Genomic DNA, 21,253 nt, shown 5'->3' on the forward strand with positions numbered 1-21,253 from the left:
AGAAAGAGTGCCACAAGTACTCCACACTCACCACTGTTCCTCAGACGTTCTTGTCAACTGCTGGAAATGGCCCACCTTGATTATCACTACAAAAGGTTCTCCTCCCCTTCCGCCCCCCCGCTCACCTGCTGGTAATAGCTCACCTTAAGTGATCACTCTCGTTACAGTGTGTATGGTAACACCCATTGTTTCATGTTCTCTGTGTATATAAATCTCCCCACTGTATTTTCCACTGAATGCATCCGATGAAGTGAGCTGTAGCTCACGAAAGCTTATGCTCAAATAAATTTGTTAGTCTCTAAGGTGCCACAAGTACTCCTTTTCTTTTTGCGAATACAGACGAACATGGCTGCTACTCTGAAAAGAAAGAGATGGTTCCTGCCCATTGTAATAACTTACAGTATAAACTCCTACAGCTAATATTTATTTTTAGGATACAAAACTGAGAAGATTGCATGTTTACTGATGGGAGGTAGGAGAGAATGGACTGAGGATTTCAGTTTGCACTGGGCAGTTTCTCAATAATTAACAAGTTACATAGGTAAAGACAGCATATCTTAATAAAATAATAAATTATCATTTATATAGGGCCCAATCTACCAGCCTTACTCATAGTGAGTAATATCTTTGGTACTTGTTCTGTGAGTATCAACCGCTCTTGGAGAAGGCACTACTCATTGTGAGTAAGGCTGATAGAACTGGGCTATGTGTCTTCTTAAAGTATTCTAGCTGCCTTAACAAATTAAGACCTAAATTTTCACAAGGGCAAAGCTGCATCCACCGTCCGTCACATACCCAGTGGACAGAATATGAGGGTGTGGTGTATGCTCCTGAATTCTCAAAAGGAAGAAAGGGAAACCAAAACCTTTGAAGAAGTGGAGTTGTTCCCCCTGGGAAAAATGGCCACATACTGTATTTGTTCTTCGTACATAGAGATGGGGCTAAAATAAATGCACAGATCCAATCAATCCCACCTTTTAGAGAAGTTCAGATGCAGAGCCAAATTTAATGGCTGGCCCTTATCACTACAACATAATAAACCAACGCCTTGTAACTGAATACCCCAGAACTCTGGGTCTGTTCTAGTTTGATCTGAATCCAAATATGAACTTTATAGCTTAGCTCCAACTCTGCTTGGCAAAGGATTCATTTTAATCTTAACCAGGTTCTGCTCTCTTACTAAATCCTGATGGCTCCCACAGAACTATTATGATGTGTGTAACAAGAATAATCTGCATTGTGGTATGATGAGGCTTTGCACCGAATTTGCATTATATATTACCAGTGGAGCTGGGCAGGAAAGGCTTTTCCCATCCTGTGAGAATTTGAGGTTTTGAAAAAATTTCAGATCCCAAATCAGAATGAAAAGTCAAAATCTCACATTTTTTTCACACACCAATAATCTGAATTTTTTTTGTACTAAGTCAGTTGAAACGTTTCATTGTGATCATTTCAAATCATTGTGTTTCCATTTCAACCCTTAAATATATTTTACTTTTTTAGTGTAAATTAAAATTTCTGAACAAAAAGTCATTTCAAACCAAAAATGCATTTTTCCATTTCAAAACTGTCAAAACAGGATGTTTTGAAAATTTCAAAACTCTTTACACACTCCTTTTCCCGAAATCTGGACACTTGTTGAAACTGACCCTTTCCTGCAAATAGTTTTGGTTTTGACAAGTCAGCATTTTCCTACAGAAAACCATGTAATCGGAAAATTCCCAGCCAGCTTTAATTGGCACCATGCACACCAATGATCCCTTCTGAGGTCAACACAACCTTGGGATAATTGAATTACCAACTGGCAATACCTGCTGTATTGTCTCAGTATGTTGTGCAATACCCCAGCAATCAGAAAAGGAGCTTATCATCTGCTTCACAAATGGCCCCCTTAAAACATGCTGCTGAGCTGGGGGGAGATCTTCCTGATGTTCTAAGAGGCAGGGCCGGCTCCAGGCACCAGCTTTCGAAGCAGGTGCTTGGGGCGGCATTCAGAATGGGGTGGCAGTCCGTGTCCCGCAGCGGAAATTCGGCGGCAGCTCCGCCGCTCTTCCTGGCGTGGCAGCAATTTGGTGGCAGCTCCGCCACTGTTGCGGCGGCGGCAATTCAGCGGCGACTGCTTGGGGCGGCAAAATTGGTAGAGCCGCCCCTGCTAAGAGGGGACATTATGGCATGCAGGTTAGGCATTACACTAACAGCTGGGAAACAGCAGTTGGTTTTACATGAGCAGAAGGATAATGCAAAGGAACAGGGTCAGTAGTGTATGGCTTGTTTGGGATCAGGATATATTCTGTGGAAAACAAAGGAAAGAAAGTAAATTGAAAATATTTTTTTTTGGCCCACAATGAACTCTGTAGTTTTCCAAAATGACCAGGACATATGTAGAATAAAATATTTATTACTACATGTCAGCAGAATAGCTAAAAGTATGCCACGCACACTTTTAGTAAACTCTGGGAATTACCACCCAAACCACAAATAAAGTTCCTCTGTGGGTGTGTGGTTTAATTTACGTTTCCAAGTCTGACTGGGCTTGCTACCTGTAAAAAGGGCTTGGTGATTTTTGTCATCTTGTCTCAAGGGTTCAGAAGGGTGAAATGGCCCCTTTTCTCCTAGTTCTTTGTTAGGGTCCTCTATTACTTTCTTGCCAATGAGCTGGAGTACAATAGGCAGAAGCAGGAAGCCAGTGGGTCAGGTCTGGAAAATACAGAATCACCAAAGAAACATGGATGAAACTAGGACACAGCAAAGTAAATCAAGATCAGTCCTTAGCCTCTGTGAAAGATTAACTTTAGCCTGTCAATAATTAATTCTTGATATAGTATAGAAATACTGGTAGGAGGAAACCATAAAAAAATATAGATCCTGTTGCTTTATGGACAGACCTTGTCTCAGCCTAACCCCAGGCAGGTGAGACTGACATGCAAACCAGGATCACTAGATCATCTTCACCCTTTAGGCTGACTATGGTGCATGCAATATCAAAAGGGCTTTTGAAATGCTAGTTTCTGACAAAGGAAATTGAGAAAAAATTCCAGTTAGTTGAAGGGCATGGGGTAAAGGGATTGTGCTACAAGATATTAACCACAATATAGTTTCTCTTACCCTCCAGTGGTAAGGTACCCGATAAACGTTTAATTGAAATGCTGATGTAACTACAACCAGCATGTTTTATAGAGTAATGAATTCTGTCACAACCTGAACATCAAAAATGGCCACAGGCTATAAAGAACTAGTGTCTGAAGGAGGAGGAGGGATGGAAGACAGACACTAGAAGCTGCTTCTCTGAGATGTTGGCTGGCCAACGGGATCAAAGAGGGAAAGATGACAACCAAGTAGAAGGAAGAGATTGTCTTCCTGACATCCACCCACGCCAAGGGGCAGAGGAGAAGTAAGATACTGTTTCTTTTGTAATGCATCCAATATACGCCTATCTGGCCTAACTCTTTCCAAGCAGGATTAGGTAAGTTATCCAGCCATTTCCCTTTGGCTAAATCTGATTTTCTGTCTACATTCATAGTATATTTTATTTTGATTAGACAATTTGAATTTTAAATTGTTTGGGAATTTCATTCAGACTATTTTGGAACATCTCTATTTGGAATGTTTGGTCAAAGTGGAATGGACTAAGGAGCCTCTCCCACAAGGGATGTCACTTGCAGGGCTGAGGTCTGACAAACTCAGAAGAAATACTTGTGTGATCATAGCTGCCTCGAAATGCTCCCCCTTCTTTCATATTTTTTCTTTATCTATATTTTCTTATGGGTTAGGAGCAAGACCATCTAAAGACATTTGGGGCCCCAGTACCTCATGTTTGCTGGGACCCAATCCTCTCCCATTCCACTTTATTTACACAAATGTTACAGATGTTCTGGTGGGACCCCTGAATTTGTGGCACTGGTACAATTGTCCCCCCTTTTGTTCCCCTCTTATCAGACTATTAAAGTACCGGAGAAACTGAGGCAAAATGAGATATGTCAGTCAGCTTTCACAATATAATATAAAATCTGCAGAGTATATATGAATCCTAAATTAGAACTGAAAGTCAGAAAGCTTTAATTTGTGCTAAAATGTTATTTATACTGAAAATTATTTAAGACAAATGAATGACAGAAAAATAATACAGCAGAGGGTAGATTTTCATAATTAAACTAAAAACTGAAAATGAAGCGGAAAGTTCCATTCACTTCCAGCAGAGTGAAGCATTACACTATAAAAATAGCAACTAGTTCTGCACAGTTATCATTATACAGTAGATGTTATTTCTAAATGAAGCTTGCAAAATATCCCATTTCATCAAATACAAGGCATTTTACTCCCCGGGGTTTCTTTGGGGTTTTCTTTCTTTTCTTTTTTTTCCTTTTACTTTCTTTTCTTTTTTTTTTGTATGCAGATACTATTTTGCATTCAAATATATATCTCACTGAAAATGTTTTGGAGAATATTTTTTCCTCAAAACTGCTTTAATTAAAAATTTTTATAGCTAATTTGTAAATATTAAACTACAAATATGTGCCTATTTATAAGATATAGCAGGCAATTGAGGACACAAGCTGAAGGTTTGTGGCTAAGGCCCTAATTCCAAAAACACTTATGCACATTAAAATGTTATATACATGAGCTGTGCCAATGTGTGCATCAGTGTTTATAGAATTTATATATATATATTTTATACCCTGACACCCACACGTAGGGTTTCATATCAAAGTTAGATACCATAAAGATGTGCTTAGAGATGACAGAGCACCAAAATCATATAATTTTGGAAGGCAACATGCTGTATCCAAACAAGGCCCCAATCCTACAACTTGTTTTGCATGGTGGATACCTACACACACACACATACACACTCACACACACCAACAGAGTCCCACTAACTTCCATGCAGCTATATTCAGGAGCAGGGCTACAGGCGTGCACACCTCATTGCAATATTGGGGCCACAGTAGCTACTGTTTTATAACTTTTGTATTATAGGCGGGGATGGTAGCACTGCCTATTAAGATTGCCTGACACTTTCCTTTATAAACCCCTGTTTTCAGATGCTTATAACTTTACCAGACTTCAACCGTTGAAAATTTTCATGCCAGGTGTCTGCCTCGGGCTGTTTTATTTATTTGAACGTTTCTGATCAAACAGTTCAGCCATTTCTGAGAATGAGGCTAGGGGAAAATACGTTGTTTTGCCCCAATAAAAAAACTCTGGCAATCTTTTCTCTGAGGAGATCTAGCACACCCACACCTTAAACAAGGGATTTGAAATTTGGCATGGTGCTGTCCTGTGTGTCAACATTGTCCTGTTGTTTGTTCCTGTGGAAAATCCACCCAAAGGTATAAACCTTTGAAAAATCTCAGTGTGCACATGCTCAGTACAGACTTCTTGGAGTTTAACAGCTAAATCTCCAAAGATTCCATCTTCCCCGCAGGTCCTAGTGCTTATCAGACTGCAAAGCACCATCCCCACAGAGCAAGTGTGCAAGCTCCTTCTAGCCCAGGGCTACAGAGTGGAAGTCACATAATTGCTGCTCCAAGTAGGGTGGGGCTGGGCACTGGAACTGAAAGCAAGGAGCCTATCTCTCCAATGCTCTCTGTGACACCTCCCCCCTGCAAAAAAACCCACAACTTTCTGGCACCCAGGTAGTGCGGAAGAAGCCATTTGATTCAAATGCAGAGGGGACAAAAGCTGGACCAAGGGAGGGAAAGGAGTAGATTAAAACAAGTCTGGTGAGACTAGGCCTTGAGGCAGGAGAGAAACTGGGACTGGCTGGGCAAGGAGAATGAAACTGGGCACTGGAGTGGAGGGGAGGGGAAAGGGGACTGGTTGACTAGGGAGGTTGAGACTGGGAGGGTCTAGACTGGGACTGGGAGCTGGTGAGGGAAATTTCGGGGGTGGACACAAGAAGCCAGTCAGCTCAGGTGGGAACATTTAAATTGGACAAGTAGCTGGAGGGAAGGGAATGTCTGGGACTGGCTGGACAAGGAGATTGGGACTAGAAACCAAAATGAGAGGAACAAGCGCAGTGGGGAAGTGGAAACATCTGATGAGCTGGGATACAAGGGGAGAAGTGGGACTAGCTGTGCAAGGAGATTGTGAATGGACGTAGGGAGGAGGAGATTGGGACTTAGGCAGCAATCTTGGAGGGGAAGACTAGGATTGGCTGGGCAAGGAGACTGGAATTGGATGAGGAATCAGAGGTGATGAAGAGACAGGGCCAGGATGGAGCAGAAGGGGTCAAGCTTGTGGGGCATAGGCAGAAGTGTCAAGAGAACACTCTCCTCCAGAGTCTGGAATGGAATCTAAGATTCCTCAGTCTCACTATTCCTGTGCTGTCAGCAAATCTGAGAAACCCACTAGCAAAGTATACGTCTTGTCCCCATCTAGTCCTGGTCCATATAGAGGATGACAATCTATCAGTTACTCCATTAGCTCAAGTGGCTGAGTCTGTGGAGTGGATATAGAGGTTCCAACTCTGCTGCTGAACCATGGGGCTGTCAATATCATGCCTCATGATGGAATTTCTGTTTTTTCAGTTTGCTCTTTTAAATACCTCGCAAATTACAACCTCTCTCCCTGCCAAAAAACTATGTTAAAAGAACATTATTAAGGTTGCAAAGTCAAGCACTCAAAAATTACAAAATGCCAGAATTAAGGTTGCCTGTGAAACCTTAATTTGGCCCCCTTGTGCATATTCATTATGATACAGCTTTTAATTACCTGAACACATACTATTTTTCCTTGCCTTATTCAGTGCACAGAATGGACAGCGCTCGATTAACAAGCAGCTATCCAATATTTTGCTTTGGGGGAAGGGGTGGAGTAGGGGCAGGGCCTGGGGCTGAGTGGAGGGCTAGGTGGTCCCTGAAAAATTTTAAAACAAAATGGGGGTCTTTGGATTACTAAAGTTTGAGAACCTCTGTCATAGTCCATGGTTTAAACTGGTAGGACCATCTAAAACATGTGATGCTGTGTTACGATCCCTCCAAGATGAGTGCACTAAGCACTGGGCTATAAGCTATACCTGGGATGCCCTCACTGTTGTGTTTGTGCAGGGTAGGTATGCTTTGAGCATGCCTACTGGATCAGGCCCCACATCTAAATTTTGGATTTAGATGTCTAAAGTGGCAGTCAGGCATCTAAACCCTTTGTAAAACCCATCTGTAAAATGGAGAGAGTATTACCCTGTAACAGGCAGCTTGGAGGGCCAGGCAGCCTAGTGGTTAGAGCGCATGGCTCTCAGCCCCCTGTTTGATTGAGGAGCCTCACAGTCTTTAAGGCCAGGGGGGTTAGGGGGACTTGGACCCTCCCTCTCCACCAGGTCCCAGCCTAGGGCCCTGTGTATATCAACACCTGAACTGGGGGGCCTCCCAGCAGGGAGTCAAAATCCACTGCCCTGAGCTACTTCTACCTGTCTGTTCAGTTTGGGGCATAGCCCCTCCAGTCCAATTTGCTAGGTGGCTTGTTCCCATAGGGTCCTCTCTTGTGTCATGGGTGGCGCCTTGCCGCAGTCTCAGGCTCCTTTGGGCGGGGCAGCTGCAAGCTGGTGAAGTTACCTCAGGTGCTGGAGACTCCTAGGTCTCCTTCACAGTCTCCCTTGGCTGGGGAGACAGTGCTTACTCCCAGGTGGCTGCCTTGGCAGGCTATTGCTCTTTCCACTCAGGCAGGAGGCAGCTAGCTCCTGCCTCTTCGCCAGTCAGCCCTGAACTGGGCCAGGATCCCTCCTTTTCTCCCCCCTCCAGGCCTGACATTGGCTGCAGATATAATGGGGTAGAGCTACCTGGACCCAAAGGCTCTCTTTAACTCCTGCTGTGCTGGCTGGCAGTTTCTCTTCTTCATCACATATCCCCCCATCATGACCCCATTTAGGGGTCTGACTCTCACCACCATTTACTGTCCTTCATCCTGCGAAAAGAAGTCAGCATTCAGGTGGGCTCTTCCAGCCCAGTGTTGAAGGCAGAAGGAAAAGGGCTGGAGGGAGCGGTACTATCTCAGAATTTGGGGGTTAGTATCCTTCATGGCATGTAGCCATCATAGGAGGGCATAGTCAGTGACTAATGTGAAGTGAGTGTCCAGAAAGTAGTAGCAGAGCAAGTCCATTGCCCACTTTACTGCCAGCGCCTCCTTTTCAATCACAAAGTAGGCCTTCTTCCTTGGGAACAGCTTTCAACTAATGTACAAGATGGGGTGTTAGTCACCTCACACTACCTGGGACAAAATGGCTCTTAGCATCGGACGTGAGGCTTCGGTCAGTAGCAGGAACTCCTTGGTGAAGTCAGGGCTGTACAAAATGGGTTCTCTGCAGAGTTGGGCCTTCAGGACTCTAAAAGCCTCCTCACAAGCTTTGGTCCACTGGATTTTCTTGGGCTACCATTCTTGAGAAGATCAGTGAAAGGTGTTGTGATGGTTGAGAAACCCAGAATAAATTGGTGGTAGTACCCAGCCAGTCCTAAAAACCAGCATACCTGTTTCCTTGAGGAAGGTGTGAGGCACGACTGGAGGGCCTGGACCTTATTGGCCCAGGGTCACACTGTGCCCTTTCCTAAAGTGTACCCAAGTTAAGGTCAGGGGCGCCCCCTTTGGCGGCAGCAGGGAATTGGTGCTTGCACTGGGTTGATCTATCAGGCATCCTGGCTTGCAGAGCTAAGGCCCGGTAGCTCAGGCCTTCTGGGTGGGAGCCAAGCAGACACACAGTGGCTCAGAGCTCCTGCCTGAGATCTAAGCAAGTAGACAGTCAATGGCTCAGGCCTTCTGGCCTAAGGGTTAGTGCTCATAAAGCAGGGCCAAAGATAGGGGGGCCCACCCTGCTCCACTGGTTCCCAGCCCAGGGTCCTAGAAGCAATGAGGGATCTCGTTGCATGGTCGGCGGGGAAGCATGGGTTCACTGCCTTGCCTCCCAGCCACACAGCTGAGTCAACGCCTTGTTTCCCTGGGCTACTTCCTTCCGGTCTCTGGTGGGACTGCTCCATGGCCGCTGGGGACTGGTTCCCCGTCTCTGCACAGAGTGGCCTACTCTCCACTTCTGCCCTGGGTCTCTCCGACTTATGGAGCAGCAGGTGGTCTTCTCACCAGGCTGGCTCCGAGAACTGTCACCCACCTCAGCCAGTTGATGGCTCTGCTGGCAGTTCGACTCCTAAGAAGGATGTCTGGCTCCTTTCCTGACTTGCCTCCAACTGAGCTGCAGGGCCTCGCTCATATACTTGCTGCCCTGCCTCTCCCCTTCCTCTGAGGGTGTAGGGGAGGGGTGGGGTTAGCTGAGTCCAACAAGGTGAGTTAACCCCTCTGTACCAGAATGAGGCCACTCTGCCTCATTACATGGAGGTCCGTTGTTTCATCCTTGCCCAGGTGACATTTAGCGGGATTTGCTAGGTGGGCCGGTAAGGAGACAGGAAGAAAGTCCCAAGTGGGAGAGAGGGGACTAGGGCTGAGTGAGCCCAGTTACATGGAGGCATCAAGGGACGGAGACCTCTGTTCCCCTCAGGTCCTGGGGAGAGGGACAAAAAGTGCTGTTGGTGCTGTAAATAGATTGTTGCACGGGGGGGGGTGTTGTGGAAATGGGAGAGGGAATTTAAAATAAAAGGGTACAGTGAGGGAACAACTACTGGAGTCCATGCTGTTTCTGCAGGGAGATGGTGTGAGAGGAGACACACCCCATGATAATTAAGTTGTTCCACTGTTTATAAAACACTTAAAAATTCATTGGAGCAGGGATTGGACTCTTGATCTCCCAGCAGAGTGCCCTACCACTGGGCTATCGAGTCCTGTTCACATTCTTTCTGACCCAATGAATATTTCATACAACATGGAACACAAAAAAGTTATCATTTTCTATTAAATTCTAGAGGCTTTTTCCACAAAAAGAGAGTAATGCAGTAATTCCAGGCAGAATGAGCGTCAGTCCAGAAGAGAGGAGGAGTTTCAGGAAGGAAAAAGACAATGACTAACAGCAGAGCCTTGCCATTTAGGTAAATCTCTCTAGCCATGATCGAGAATCTATGGTATTCATATTCAGTAGAACATCAAATGTCACATGCTTTGACATCTTTCCAAAAACAATCAGAAGATGCACGACCAGTAGTAGGAGCAACCAACATTGTGGAATTGACCAGAGATGCTGACAAGGAAAAAACAGCTAGTGTGGCACACCACAATGACAGATTCTGAAAATAGGACTGAAAGGGACAGGATAAGCAGACTAGAAAGAAACTAAAAGAGGCAGAACAGAGAGAAGTGGAGATAGACTTAAGGAGAAGAAAGAGACAATAGAAGCACCATTAAGACTGACATCTGAAAAATATCAGCATTTAATTTTCAGCATGTGCACTTAAAATGTTTGTCATGAATGAACTAATGAAATTTAATTTTTACCTAACTGTAAGAACAAAGCAAAAATGATAATATGGCTTGGTATGTAATTCAGATTTATTTAAGGTGACTTGATATTCTTTATTGTTTTGTACAGGTCTTGTATTTCCTTATTTCAATATAAACATGTTGCCAAAAATAGCACGAGGGCAGGCCATTATAAAGAAAGCTTGAGTTAGGGCAAAAGTTCCCTGGCAAAAATGACAACAAGCTGCACATGCTTGCTTGTTTGACGTGGTTTATTTCTCTGGTAAACAACTAATTATACCTTTAGTAATATCTTCATTTATCTACTTTAATCTTTTTTTTAATTGCATTACTGCTGTGACCATTGTGCACGTCATACATAGTATGTGCTCACTTTAAAGATGTCCTTAAAATTAATTTACTATGACCATCCAAGGAAACTATTTTCTACTAGAAGCTGAAAGCACATGCTGTTGCCCAGGTGTAATTTGTAAAGTTGTGCGTGTGTGGTTAAAAAACGTCATGGGGGAGGAGAGAATAACAGATTGTGAATCCCAGTGATGATTCCACCTGGTCATATTCTTAACAAAAAAAGCTGTCAACCATGCTTGTAGATGCTTCTATCATTTCACACTGATTCAACAGACATTCTAGGCTTCAGAGTGACACACAGATTGGTATCAGTCCTGGAACCTTATTATATAGTTGATTCTTAATTATTTACTATTAAGAAAATAATAGTCTTTTAATCAAGCATTTTGAAGAACTTGCCTCCTCCTTTATTGAGATCATCTGTCCTCAACCAGTTAAATCAATTGGCAAGTCCAAGTTCCTTCTGGACTCCCCAATGCCACTGAATGCTCCAATAGCTATTGTGGCAAAACACACAGACTCACAAACAATTGGCCAGAAGTTTGTGCCCCATACTATCAAACACAGATCATGGCCCCAATCATTCATGACCTCTGGATTGGATTATTGCCACTTATATCTAGGAGTCAAGCTGCACATCCTCAAGAAAGCTTCAACTGGTACAAAATGCAGCAGCCCATCTGCTTAGCAGCACAAGACACTGTGTACACATCATCTCAGTGCTCCACTCACTGCACTGGCACCCCAAATAATACAGAGACCAGTTCAGGGGCTGTCCAGCCAGATATTAAAAACACTCTCTGAGGCTGTCCCTAATTACTTGAAAGATCACTGCTATGATTATGCCCTTCCATGGTTATGCCCTTCCATGATACCCCACTGGAATAATGAAACTGTCAGCCAATATGAGGAGGCTTCTGATCACAGGAGCTGGACCAAATCCACAGAACTTGCTGTCAGAAGATCTGTCATAATCTCACCATGTTCAGAAGTAAATGAAAAATGCTACTCCTTGACATTCCTTCAGTCTGTTCTTCACACACAACAATCTATAAATTAATCAAGCTATTTTTCTTACAGGCTGAGAAGACAGAAAGAGTGAAACTATTACACTGAGTTCTATTTTCAAATACTTGAGAAAAATACTATAGTGACTGGGATTGCACAAGTACATAGATTAGCTAATAAATTATTTCTAAAAGGTAAGAAAACAATGGAAATGCTAATATCCTGGGACTGACACAGCTTTAACAACACTGCATACAAGAGTTTATCTTGTATACTGTGTTGTTAAATCCATGTCAGTCCCAGGTTATTAGCATTTCCATGGTGAGACCAGGCATTCAGAATGGTCAGCATTAGCATGCATAAACTGATTTGGAAGCTTTTTTTAGTACTATAAAACTCTTTTGCTCTTTCACATATTAAAGTGAACAATTCATATATTATGTAAACACAATACCTTGACAAGAAGACATTACTTTGAATATAGCAAACCAGGGATTAATAGGTCCATTAGAACTGGCTGGAAATTTTTCATCAAAACATTTTTCTGGTAAAATGTGCTATTTTTGTCAAAAAAACATTTTGAAAAGTATAAATTTTGGCAAAAATTCCCAAGGAAAAAATTTCATTTTGGGAAATTTTAGAAGATTGTTTCAGAATTTCAAAATTTGTTTTTAGTTTTCATTTGTTTTTATTTTTATAACATTTTTACATTATTTAATGGTGTAGTAGTGAATAATAATATGCACTATTACTGATATTTCATAATATAAATTGTTGAAATATTCTATTGTTTCTTTTATTTTATTTTTAAAAACATTAGTGTTCAGTTATACTTAAGGTTAAGATTTTGTCGTGGTTATCTTTAGTGAACGTCAGAGACAGATCACGGGAAATAAACAAAAATTCATGGAAGCCCTTGACCTGTCCCTGACTTTTACTAAAAATAATTGTGACAAATGGGGCTGATGGGAGGAGGACTGAAGCCCTAGAGGATGGGGGGATGAAAGCTCAAGCACCATTACGGAAGCGGGGGCAGCACCTGCCACCTATAGCGGCTTAGAGCATAGGGTTCCTCTGCCACCTGCAGTGGCTCAAAGCTCTGGGGCCAGAGGCTGGGAACTGTGGTTGCCCCCCGCAGCCTACCGAAGCTGGGAGCTCCAGAGTCCCTGCTGGCTGACAGCTCCAGTACATCACCGTGGGGCTGAAGCAGAAAATGCTATGGAGGACTCTGAAAGTCACGGTATCTGTGACTTCCGTGACATAAGCTTATCCTTAGTTATACTGAACCCAATTATACTTTTGGTCTTCACATCATCCATGGCAATGAGTTCCACAGGTTGACTGTACACTGTGTGAAGAAGTACTGCCTTTTGTTTGTTTTAAACCTGCTCTCTACTAATTTCATTGGGTGACCCCTTGTTCTTGTGTTATGCGAAGGGGTAAATAACACTTCCTTATTCACTTTCTCCTTACCATCCATGATTTTATAGCCCCCTATCATATCCCTCCTTAGCTGTCTTTTTTCGACCCTGAACAGTCCCAGTCTTTTTTAATCTCTCCTCATATGGAAGCTGGTCCATACCTACTCATTTTTGTTGCCCTTCTCTGTATCTTTTCCAATTCCAAAGTATCTTTTTTGAGATGGGGCAACCAGAATGGCACACAGTATTTAAGATGTGAGTGTACCATTTACTCCTGGGGGAATTCTGTGCTACTGCATGTGCACATAATTAATAAGCCATGCATATTTTTAATTTTTTGCGCAGAAAAAAGCTTCTGCTGCAATGTTGCTGCATTTCTGCCTTTTTCCCACCAGAGGGCACTGTGGCAATAGAACACAGCAGCAGCTCCCCTCCAGTGAGGGAAGAGAAAGAGCCTGCCTTCTTCGTAGCGACTGTCAGGCAAGGTCAGGAGACAGGGACTATGGGGAGACAGTGCGGTGCTGGCGGGGTCAGACAGGGGCTCATAAGGGCTAGTGGGGGAGGACAGACTGGGGCAGCGGCTTAATGGGAGTGGAGGCACAGGGCCACGGGGGGAGGAAGGTGCAGGGCCACATGGTTATGGGGGTGGGGGTGCAGAACTACATAGGAACTGGGGAGTTGCTGAGAGGGGTACAGAGACATGGAGACAGGGAGCGGGGACAGGGACAGAGGGTGGCTGAGTGGTGGCACAGAGACACATAGGGACAGGGGGAGGGGGTACAGAGCCACATAGGAACAGGGAAGTGGCTGGGTGGAGGAACAGAGACACATGGGGATGGGAGAGGGGTGCAGGAACACATGGGGATGGGGGGGAGTGGGTGTCTGAGTGGGGGTTGAGGGACACGTGGACAGGGGGTGCAAGGACACATGGGGGTGCAGGAACACATGGGAACAGGGGTAAATGTGCCTCACTGAATGGGAAAGGCTAGAGGTCAACCAGGGTCTGCATGGGGGAAGCTCCCTAACAATCCCTCCCCGCCCATAAAACCCATTCCATACTTTTCCCACCCAAACCCAACAGCCCTCCAAGTTCACAGCCAGGCTCCTTCCCAGCAATTTACTTCCCTCTCCCTCAGCTCCTCCGTTATCCCTGACTCCCCCAAGCCTTTGCACTGCTTCTGAGGGGTGCAGGAAATATGGTTCTGTACTGTAGTTTAAATGGGATATTACTAAGAGTTCTGTTTTAATATGCCTAGTAAGGAATCTATTCATCAAAAAACATTTCCTGAATTTTTTTGGTTGTCTGTATTGTTACAGAGATACTTGCTGACAGGTATTTTGAAATAAATGACCAAAAATAATTGAAACTGGTGTGATTAGACTGTGTTATTCTGACAAATAAAATATGCAGAATTTTTAAATATTGTGTGCAGAATTTTTAATTTTTTGCCACAGAATTCCCCCAGGAGTAACCATTGGTTTATGTAATGGTATTATGATACTTTCTGTCTCATTTTCCTATACCTTTCCTAATGGTCCCTAACACTGTTAGCTTTTTTGACTGCTGCTTCACATTGAACTGATGTTTTCAGAGAACTATCGATGATGACTCGAAGATCTCTTTCTGGAGTGGTAACAACTAATTTAGACCTCATTATTTTTGCATGTATAGTTGGGATTATTTTTTCTGTTTAACTAATTTCCTCATTTGTGTGTGGTTCCCCTTTTTGATGTTAAACCCACGACAGTAACATTTCTTTGGCACTTCCGCCCACAAAGACATTACGTTTAATTACTTTATGGTTTCTATTAAGGAGCAGTTCAGCTATATTCACCTCTTGCCTTTCCCCTTGAGTTCCAGGACAAGCTGCTCTACAAAGCAGTCATCTATCCTTTCCTCAAATGATATGTACCAAGTCAATAGGAGGATAGATAAAATGCTCCACTATATTCTTTTCTGCCTTTGTAGCCTCTCTAATCTCTCTGAGCATTTCACAGTCACCATCACCATCCTGGTAAGGTGGTCGGTAGTAAATTTCCTACTTCTATACTCTGAATGTGCAAGCAAGGAATTTCTATCCAGAGAGATTCTCTGGTACAGTTTGATTCATTTAATATTTTTACTTTATTTGAGAGGGAGTGCTGGTAGGTATGCTTGCCAAATTGCGCAACCAGGAAAAGGCATTTCAAATATATGTGGGGGATTTTAAGGGGTGTGTGGCTTCTGATTTCTGTGAGCTCTCGGCAGTGGAGTTCACAATTGTGATCAGAGTGGTCACTGTCTCAGGGAATGGGGCATTGGGGAACAGCTGCTGGTGGACTGTTAGGATCAACAAAGGTTGCAAAGTGTCTTCACTAGCACTACATTGACCTCGGTGGGTCGACCATGGCTCCGCACCATATGGGGAGGTAGTTTTACTGCATCACCATAACTAGGGTGACTAGATGACAAGAACAAAATATCGGGACACCTGGGGGGGCAGCCACAGGCTCACCCCCGCACCAGGGCTGGCTCTAGGTTTTTTGCCGCCCCAAGGAAAAAAAAAAAAAAAGCTGGAGTGCCGCTGAAGCAAAAAAAAAAAAGCCAGAGTGTCACTGAAGCAAAATATTGGGACAAATGGCGTCCCGACTGTATATCAGTCGGAATGCGGGACAAACAACTAAATATTGGGACAGTCCTGATTTTATCGGGACGTCTGGTCACCCTAACCATAACAGGGTGTTTACATTGGTCAGAGACAATTTTCTGTGTAGACAGAAGCACAAACAGGTTGATTAAAGGTGACGTACATCAACCTAACTTTGTAGTGAAGACCAGGTCTGAGGAAAGAGACACCCGAACAGCTGAGAAGTAGATGAAATTAGATAGCTTTTCATGCTGTTCTGATAGTCACAGATCACTTCACTTTATAGCAGGATATAGCAGGATTCTTTGATGCCTGTAGAAATCCCCATCATCTAAATTCCAACTTGGATAGATACTACAGTCAATGTTCAAAAACTACACTCAGGACATAACAGTGCAGAAGAGTAAGAAACTTCATTTACTTTTCAGTAAGCTGGGGGGGGGGAGGGGAGGAGACATAGACCAAACTGAGTTCAAATTCCATCTCAGCAACTTCAGATTCCAAGGAGACAAGGGCCTGACATCATCCCAACAAGAAAAAGACAGCAATTTATACAGCCTTACCCAACCCTGGGATAAAGTATCATTTTTTCCAGTTACAATTTTTTGTTTTCAAGAGTGATGTGGAGACAAAGCAAGGAAACGACTTGCAAAATCAGATTGTGTGAAGAAATGCTTTGACATACAATAGTTACAGTACTTACACAAAAACTACCCAATAGTCTTTCTTTGATCTCTGGTAATTTGGTTGTGTGATAAGTATAAAGCATGTGGAGCTACATCCACCAACTACAAGGAAGCTTTATTATAATTTTCATCCCAGCTGTCACTTGCAACATAAATCTACCCTCTAAAGTTGTTTATCATTTCAAACCCTATGTTGTTTTCTACCTCACTATATATACTCAAGCCTCAGCTATAAATTTAGCATCCGCCCACAGAACAGAAAGTGTTATTTTTAAATCAGTATGTGAAATCTAGTTAAACTACAATAAGATCACTAAAGCTATCATTAAATAGACCATTGTACTGTTGACACTATTTAAGGTTGAAATGGCACCTTCATTTTAAGCAATTATGAAGTGTATAGACTTGCCCTACATGACAAAATTAAGTCAACTTAAGGGGACGTACAGTCAGAGCAGTAATTAAAGCAATGTTTCATGTCCACATTATGCTCCCTCTGTCAGCAGTGCTCATCCTCACCAGGAGTGCTTCCACTGACTTACCTGTGTTGGACATTGTGGGGCACTGACAGTTGGAGCCCCCTGCCAGTTGCCAGCTACCAACCCCCCTGCCCCAAGCTGTCAGCCCTGTGGGGCTCACAACTGGAGCCCACCCCAGCCACAAGTTGTGCTCCTGCAGCTGCTGAAGTGAGGGCAGGGGTGGGGAGAGATATAGGATGTCCCAAGAGTGCCTTCTCAGAGGTAAAGTTACATACAATGTTCCTTCCCCTGCCTCCTGCCTCCCTCGAAACGGGGCGAGTCCGGGCTGCTGAGAGAGTGTGTGTAAATCATGCTGACAGCCAGAGTTGACAGCCAGAGTATTATGGGGTCATTGGGGAAAAATACCTTAAAAACAGGTCTTGCGTGCTCTGCCTGCACATTAAAGACACACTGAGGCTTCTTGTGAGAACGGGACAGTTCTTGGCGGAGTTTTCCTCTCAGGGGATTGCTGAGGAGCAGTCCATCCCCACCTGAGCTGTGGCTGTATTTTCATGAGGGATTTAGGCAAACTGATGCAGCCCCAGGGAGAACTCTTGCCCACATGCTTACAAGTTAAACATGTTGACAAAAACAACGTGGAGTCCTTGTGCACCGTAGAGGCTAACAAATTTATTTGGGCATAAGCTTTCGTGGGCTAGAACCCACTTCATCTGATGTATGGAGTGGAAAACACAGTAGCAGGTGTAACCCTTCTGCCAGGCCAAGTTGATAGCAGCAAGGGCCGGGTTCAGTACACAGGGGTTCCCTCTCATCAAAGCAAATGCAAAACTGGCTCAAGCCCCCACCCAGTGACCTGGAAAAATCTTACACACCCCCTGGGCGCCTCAAAGAGGCAATATTTCCCCTCTCGCAAGCACAGAGTCTCGGTGTAGCAGAGAATCTTTAATAACATGAGGTAAACGACATCAGCATTAATTTGGGGAAACACCACAACTAGTGTTCATTAACCAAACCATGAGCAAAGACCCACCACAGCAAATTGGGCCACATCCTTTCCCTCCGTTCTTGAGTCCCAGAACCCAAACGCCTCTTGAGTCCAGCAATCCACAAATCACCCAAAGTTCAAAAAGTCCAGCCCCAGAGTTCAAAAGTTCATCTGCAGAGTGTTACTCCCCAGTCTGGCTAAAATGTGCCTGTGTGTGGAAGAGGTAAGGGGCACCTTACGTGTCCTGAAGCTGACTGCCCCACAGAGCTCTGCTCTGCTGTCTCACGACCAGCTCCGCTCTGCACAGCTCGTTGTCTCACAAACAGCTCTGCTCCCCGTCTCACAAACACTCCGCTGTCTCATGAACGGCTCCGCTCTGCACAGCTCACCTCGCCGTCTCATGAACACTCCGCCAGCCTATCCACGAACAGCACCGCTGCACCCTGGTTCTTCCAGCTCCCCACTACTTGACACAGTGCTCAGTGATTTTAGCTCATAGTAGTGGGAGCCTTAGTGCTGGTGCACCAAAAGGCCAAAGTGAATTCAGCACAGTACCTGTAGCAAGACTCTTAATAGACCCAAAATTAGCTCTGACATTCCACAGTGGAGAGAAACAGAGGTGCAATTGGTGTTTCAGGCTCTCACAAAGGGGCCCACACCACCAGGTTTGAAACAAATACCTGTCTCAAGCCTCTCTCAATTCACAGAGTTTTGGAACCCACATCCCTTGCTTAGCGAGTGCTACTTAGTTGATGGTGAGCCCCTCCATCATAACAAAAGGCCAAGTACAGTTCCAAGCACAGTTCCCATAATCAGGGTAATAACAATTTATTCTTCCCGCCCCAATAACAGAGACACTGGGGATCCCACAACAGCCAAAGTGACCATTTGGGCAGCTATGGCATCATTCTAGGCGGGGTGGGTGTGCCTATGCAAATGAGATCAGCCCCTGAAGTTCTTTTTCACAACTTGCCACACCTCACCACCAGATGTCAGGGTGGAGCTCATCCTGACTCTGCTTACACAGGTATAAATACCCAGCACATGAAAGGATGGGATTTGCCTTACCAAGTGCCTCCCATCCTTTCATGTGCTGGGTATTTATACCTGCTACTCTAGAGTTCTAGCCCACGAAAGCTTATGCCCAAATAAATGTGGTAGTCTCTAAGATGCCACAAGGACTCCTCATTGTTTTTGCTGATCCAGACTAACAGGGCTACCCCTCTGAAACCCGTCACCATGTTGAGGAAGTGGGCGGGGATTGCAGGTGTTCTAGGAGGAGCAGCCAACCAGTACAGTTCTTGCAAACAGCCAGTGATCTCCAACCCAAACACTCTGCTGGCCAAGCCGCCCCGGTGGCTGAATCACGTCCTGTTGACAGGACTACATAGTATATTGCCCAGCCCGGCCTCCGGCGGTTGCAAAGCACGCCACGATTTCCACACAATTCCTCAGTAGCCCGGACTCGCCCCGTTTCGAGGGAGGCAGGGGAAGGAACAGTGTGTGTAACTTTACTACCTCGGAGAAGGCACTCTGGGGACATCCTGTATCTCTCCCCACCCCTCACTTCCGCAGCTGCAGGAGCACAAAGGATTATTTTAACCGCCCACACTCAAGCCCTGTGGGGAGGGTAGTGAAGCCGTCAACCCCAGCACCTGCCATGGATCTTCCTCGCAGCTACCACCCCGAGGGGGCCCCGTTTTGAGCCGCAGCAGCCGCGCGCGGGCAGGCATGGGGAGGCTGCGCGGGACGCTCGGCGCCTGGCTGGGGCTGGCCGCCCTGCTGTGCCTGGCGCACGCCGCCCGGGCCGCCTTCCAGCTCACCATCCTCCACACCAACGACGTCCACGCGCGGGTGGAGCAGACCAGCCGCGACTCCGGCAAGTGCCAGACCCGCTCCGGCGGCGGCCCCCCGGATTGCTACGGCGGGGTGGCGCGGAGATACACCAAGATCCGGGAGATCCGAGCCACCCACCCCAACGTGCTGCTCCTGGACGCCGGCGACCAGTACCAGGGCACCGTGTGGTTCACCTACTTCAAGGGGCGGGAAGCGGCCCGCTTCATGAACTTCCTGGGCTACGACGCTATGGTAAGGGGCAGGCGCCTCGCGGGAGGCCACGGGCTCAGGCAAGGGCGGGCGGCTCCAGGGCAACTTGGGGCTACGGGAGCGGAGGTGTGTGCGCATAAGTGGTGCATGATCGGGGGGCTGCCGGGCTGGGGGGCGGCCGGAGAGGGAGGATGCAGGGGGCTGGTGCCAGGGAAGGGCGCGGGGGGGCGGGGGTAGCTGCAGGGAAATAGGCCCCATGTGTTTTGAAATTGACCTTCTAAAGCTCGCGGCGCCGCAGCGCTTCGCCCGGTGCGCAGGTTGCTGGGCAGTGGCTGGTGCTCAGTAGGAACCACCGGGGCCCCTGGGAGACAGGGGCAGGCAGAGCTCCCAGCTGAACCCTCGGGTTGGCCTGGTGAAGGTTGTTGTGATCCTGTGGCAAAAAGCGAGGCAATATTTGCCTTGATCTGAAAGCCTGGTCACTTGAATGTTGGCGAGACAAGGTAGGGGAGGTACCACAGTAGAACCTCAGAGTTAGGAACACCTGCGGAAGGGAGGTTGTTCCTAACTCTGAACAAAACACTATGGTTCGTCTTTCAAAAGTTTACAGGTGACTCTTGACTTAATATAGCTTTGAAACTTTACTATGCAGAAGAAAAATGCTGCTTTTAAGCATCTTAGTTTAAATGAAACAAGCATAGAAACAGTTTCCTTATCTGGTCAAATCTTTTTTTAAACTTTCCCTTTATTTTTTAGTAGTGTACATTTAACACGATAGTGTGCTGTATTTGCATTTTAATTTTGTATTAATTAAATTATCTTAAATGTGCTGGATACATGAGAAAAAATGTTTTTAAAAACATGTTTTGCATTTAAAACTAACTGATATATTAAATAAAGGAAGTATTAGCTGTAGGTAGTGATTTGTTTCTGGTTACCTTGTCTTTCAAGATTGTAGAACTTGTAACTCTCATTCTCAGGTCTGGTCTACACTGGTGGGGGTGGGTCGATCTAAGTTACACAACTTCAGCTAAGTGAATAACGTAGCTGAAGTCGATGTACTTAGATCTACTCACTGTGGTGAGTCAACTGCTGATGCTCCCCCGTCGACTCTGCCTTTGCCTCTTGCTCTGGTGGAGTACCGGAGTTGATGGGAGAGCACTTGGTGGTCAATTTATCGCATCTAGACTAGACGCAATAAATCGACCCCCGCTGGATAGATCGCTGCCTGTCAATCCAGCGGGTAACGTAGATAAGCCCTCATCACACCTCATTTTTATTCATAGATTGGAAGAGGAAAACAAGC

The 21,253-nt window shown here is 45.2% G+C and overlaps 1 protein-coding gene and 1 long non-coding RNA gene across 2 annotated transcripts in view; one reads left to right on the plus strand and one right to left on the minus strand.

The window, feature by feature from the left end:
* Positions 1-371: 371 nt before the first annotated feature.
* Positions 372-19,674, minus strand: LOC122464990. The gene is made up of 3 exons (XR_006289474.1): positions 19,560-19,674; positions 2,541-2,697; positions 372-2,290 (listed from the first exon to the last, which is right to left on the minus strand). It is a non-coding gene; the product is annotated as an uncharacterized LOC122464990 (long non-coding RNA).
* NT5E (5'-nucleotidase ecto) overlaps positions 19,236-21,253 on the plus strand; it is a 46,857-nt gene continuing 44,839 nt past the window's right edge. Inside the window, exon 1 of the mRNA XM_027817716.3 lies at positions 19,236-19,992. Coding sequence (XP_027673517.2) covers positions 19,636-19,992 — 357 coding nt within the window. The 5' untranslated portion in view covers positions 19,236-19,635. The remainder of the gene's footprint in view (positions 19,993-21,253) is intronic.

Source organism: Chelonia mydas, chromosome 3, assembly GCF_015237465.2.
Source record: "Chelonia mydas isolate rCheMyd1 chromosome 3, rCheMyd1.pri.v2, whole genome shotgun sequence".
Taxonomy (NCBI): Eukaryota; Metazoa; Chordata; order Testudines; family Cheloniidae; genus Chelonia; species Chelonia mydas.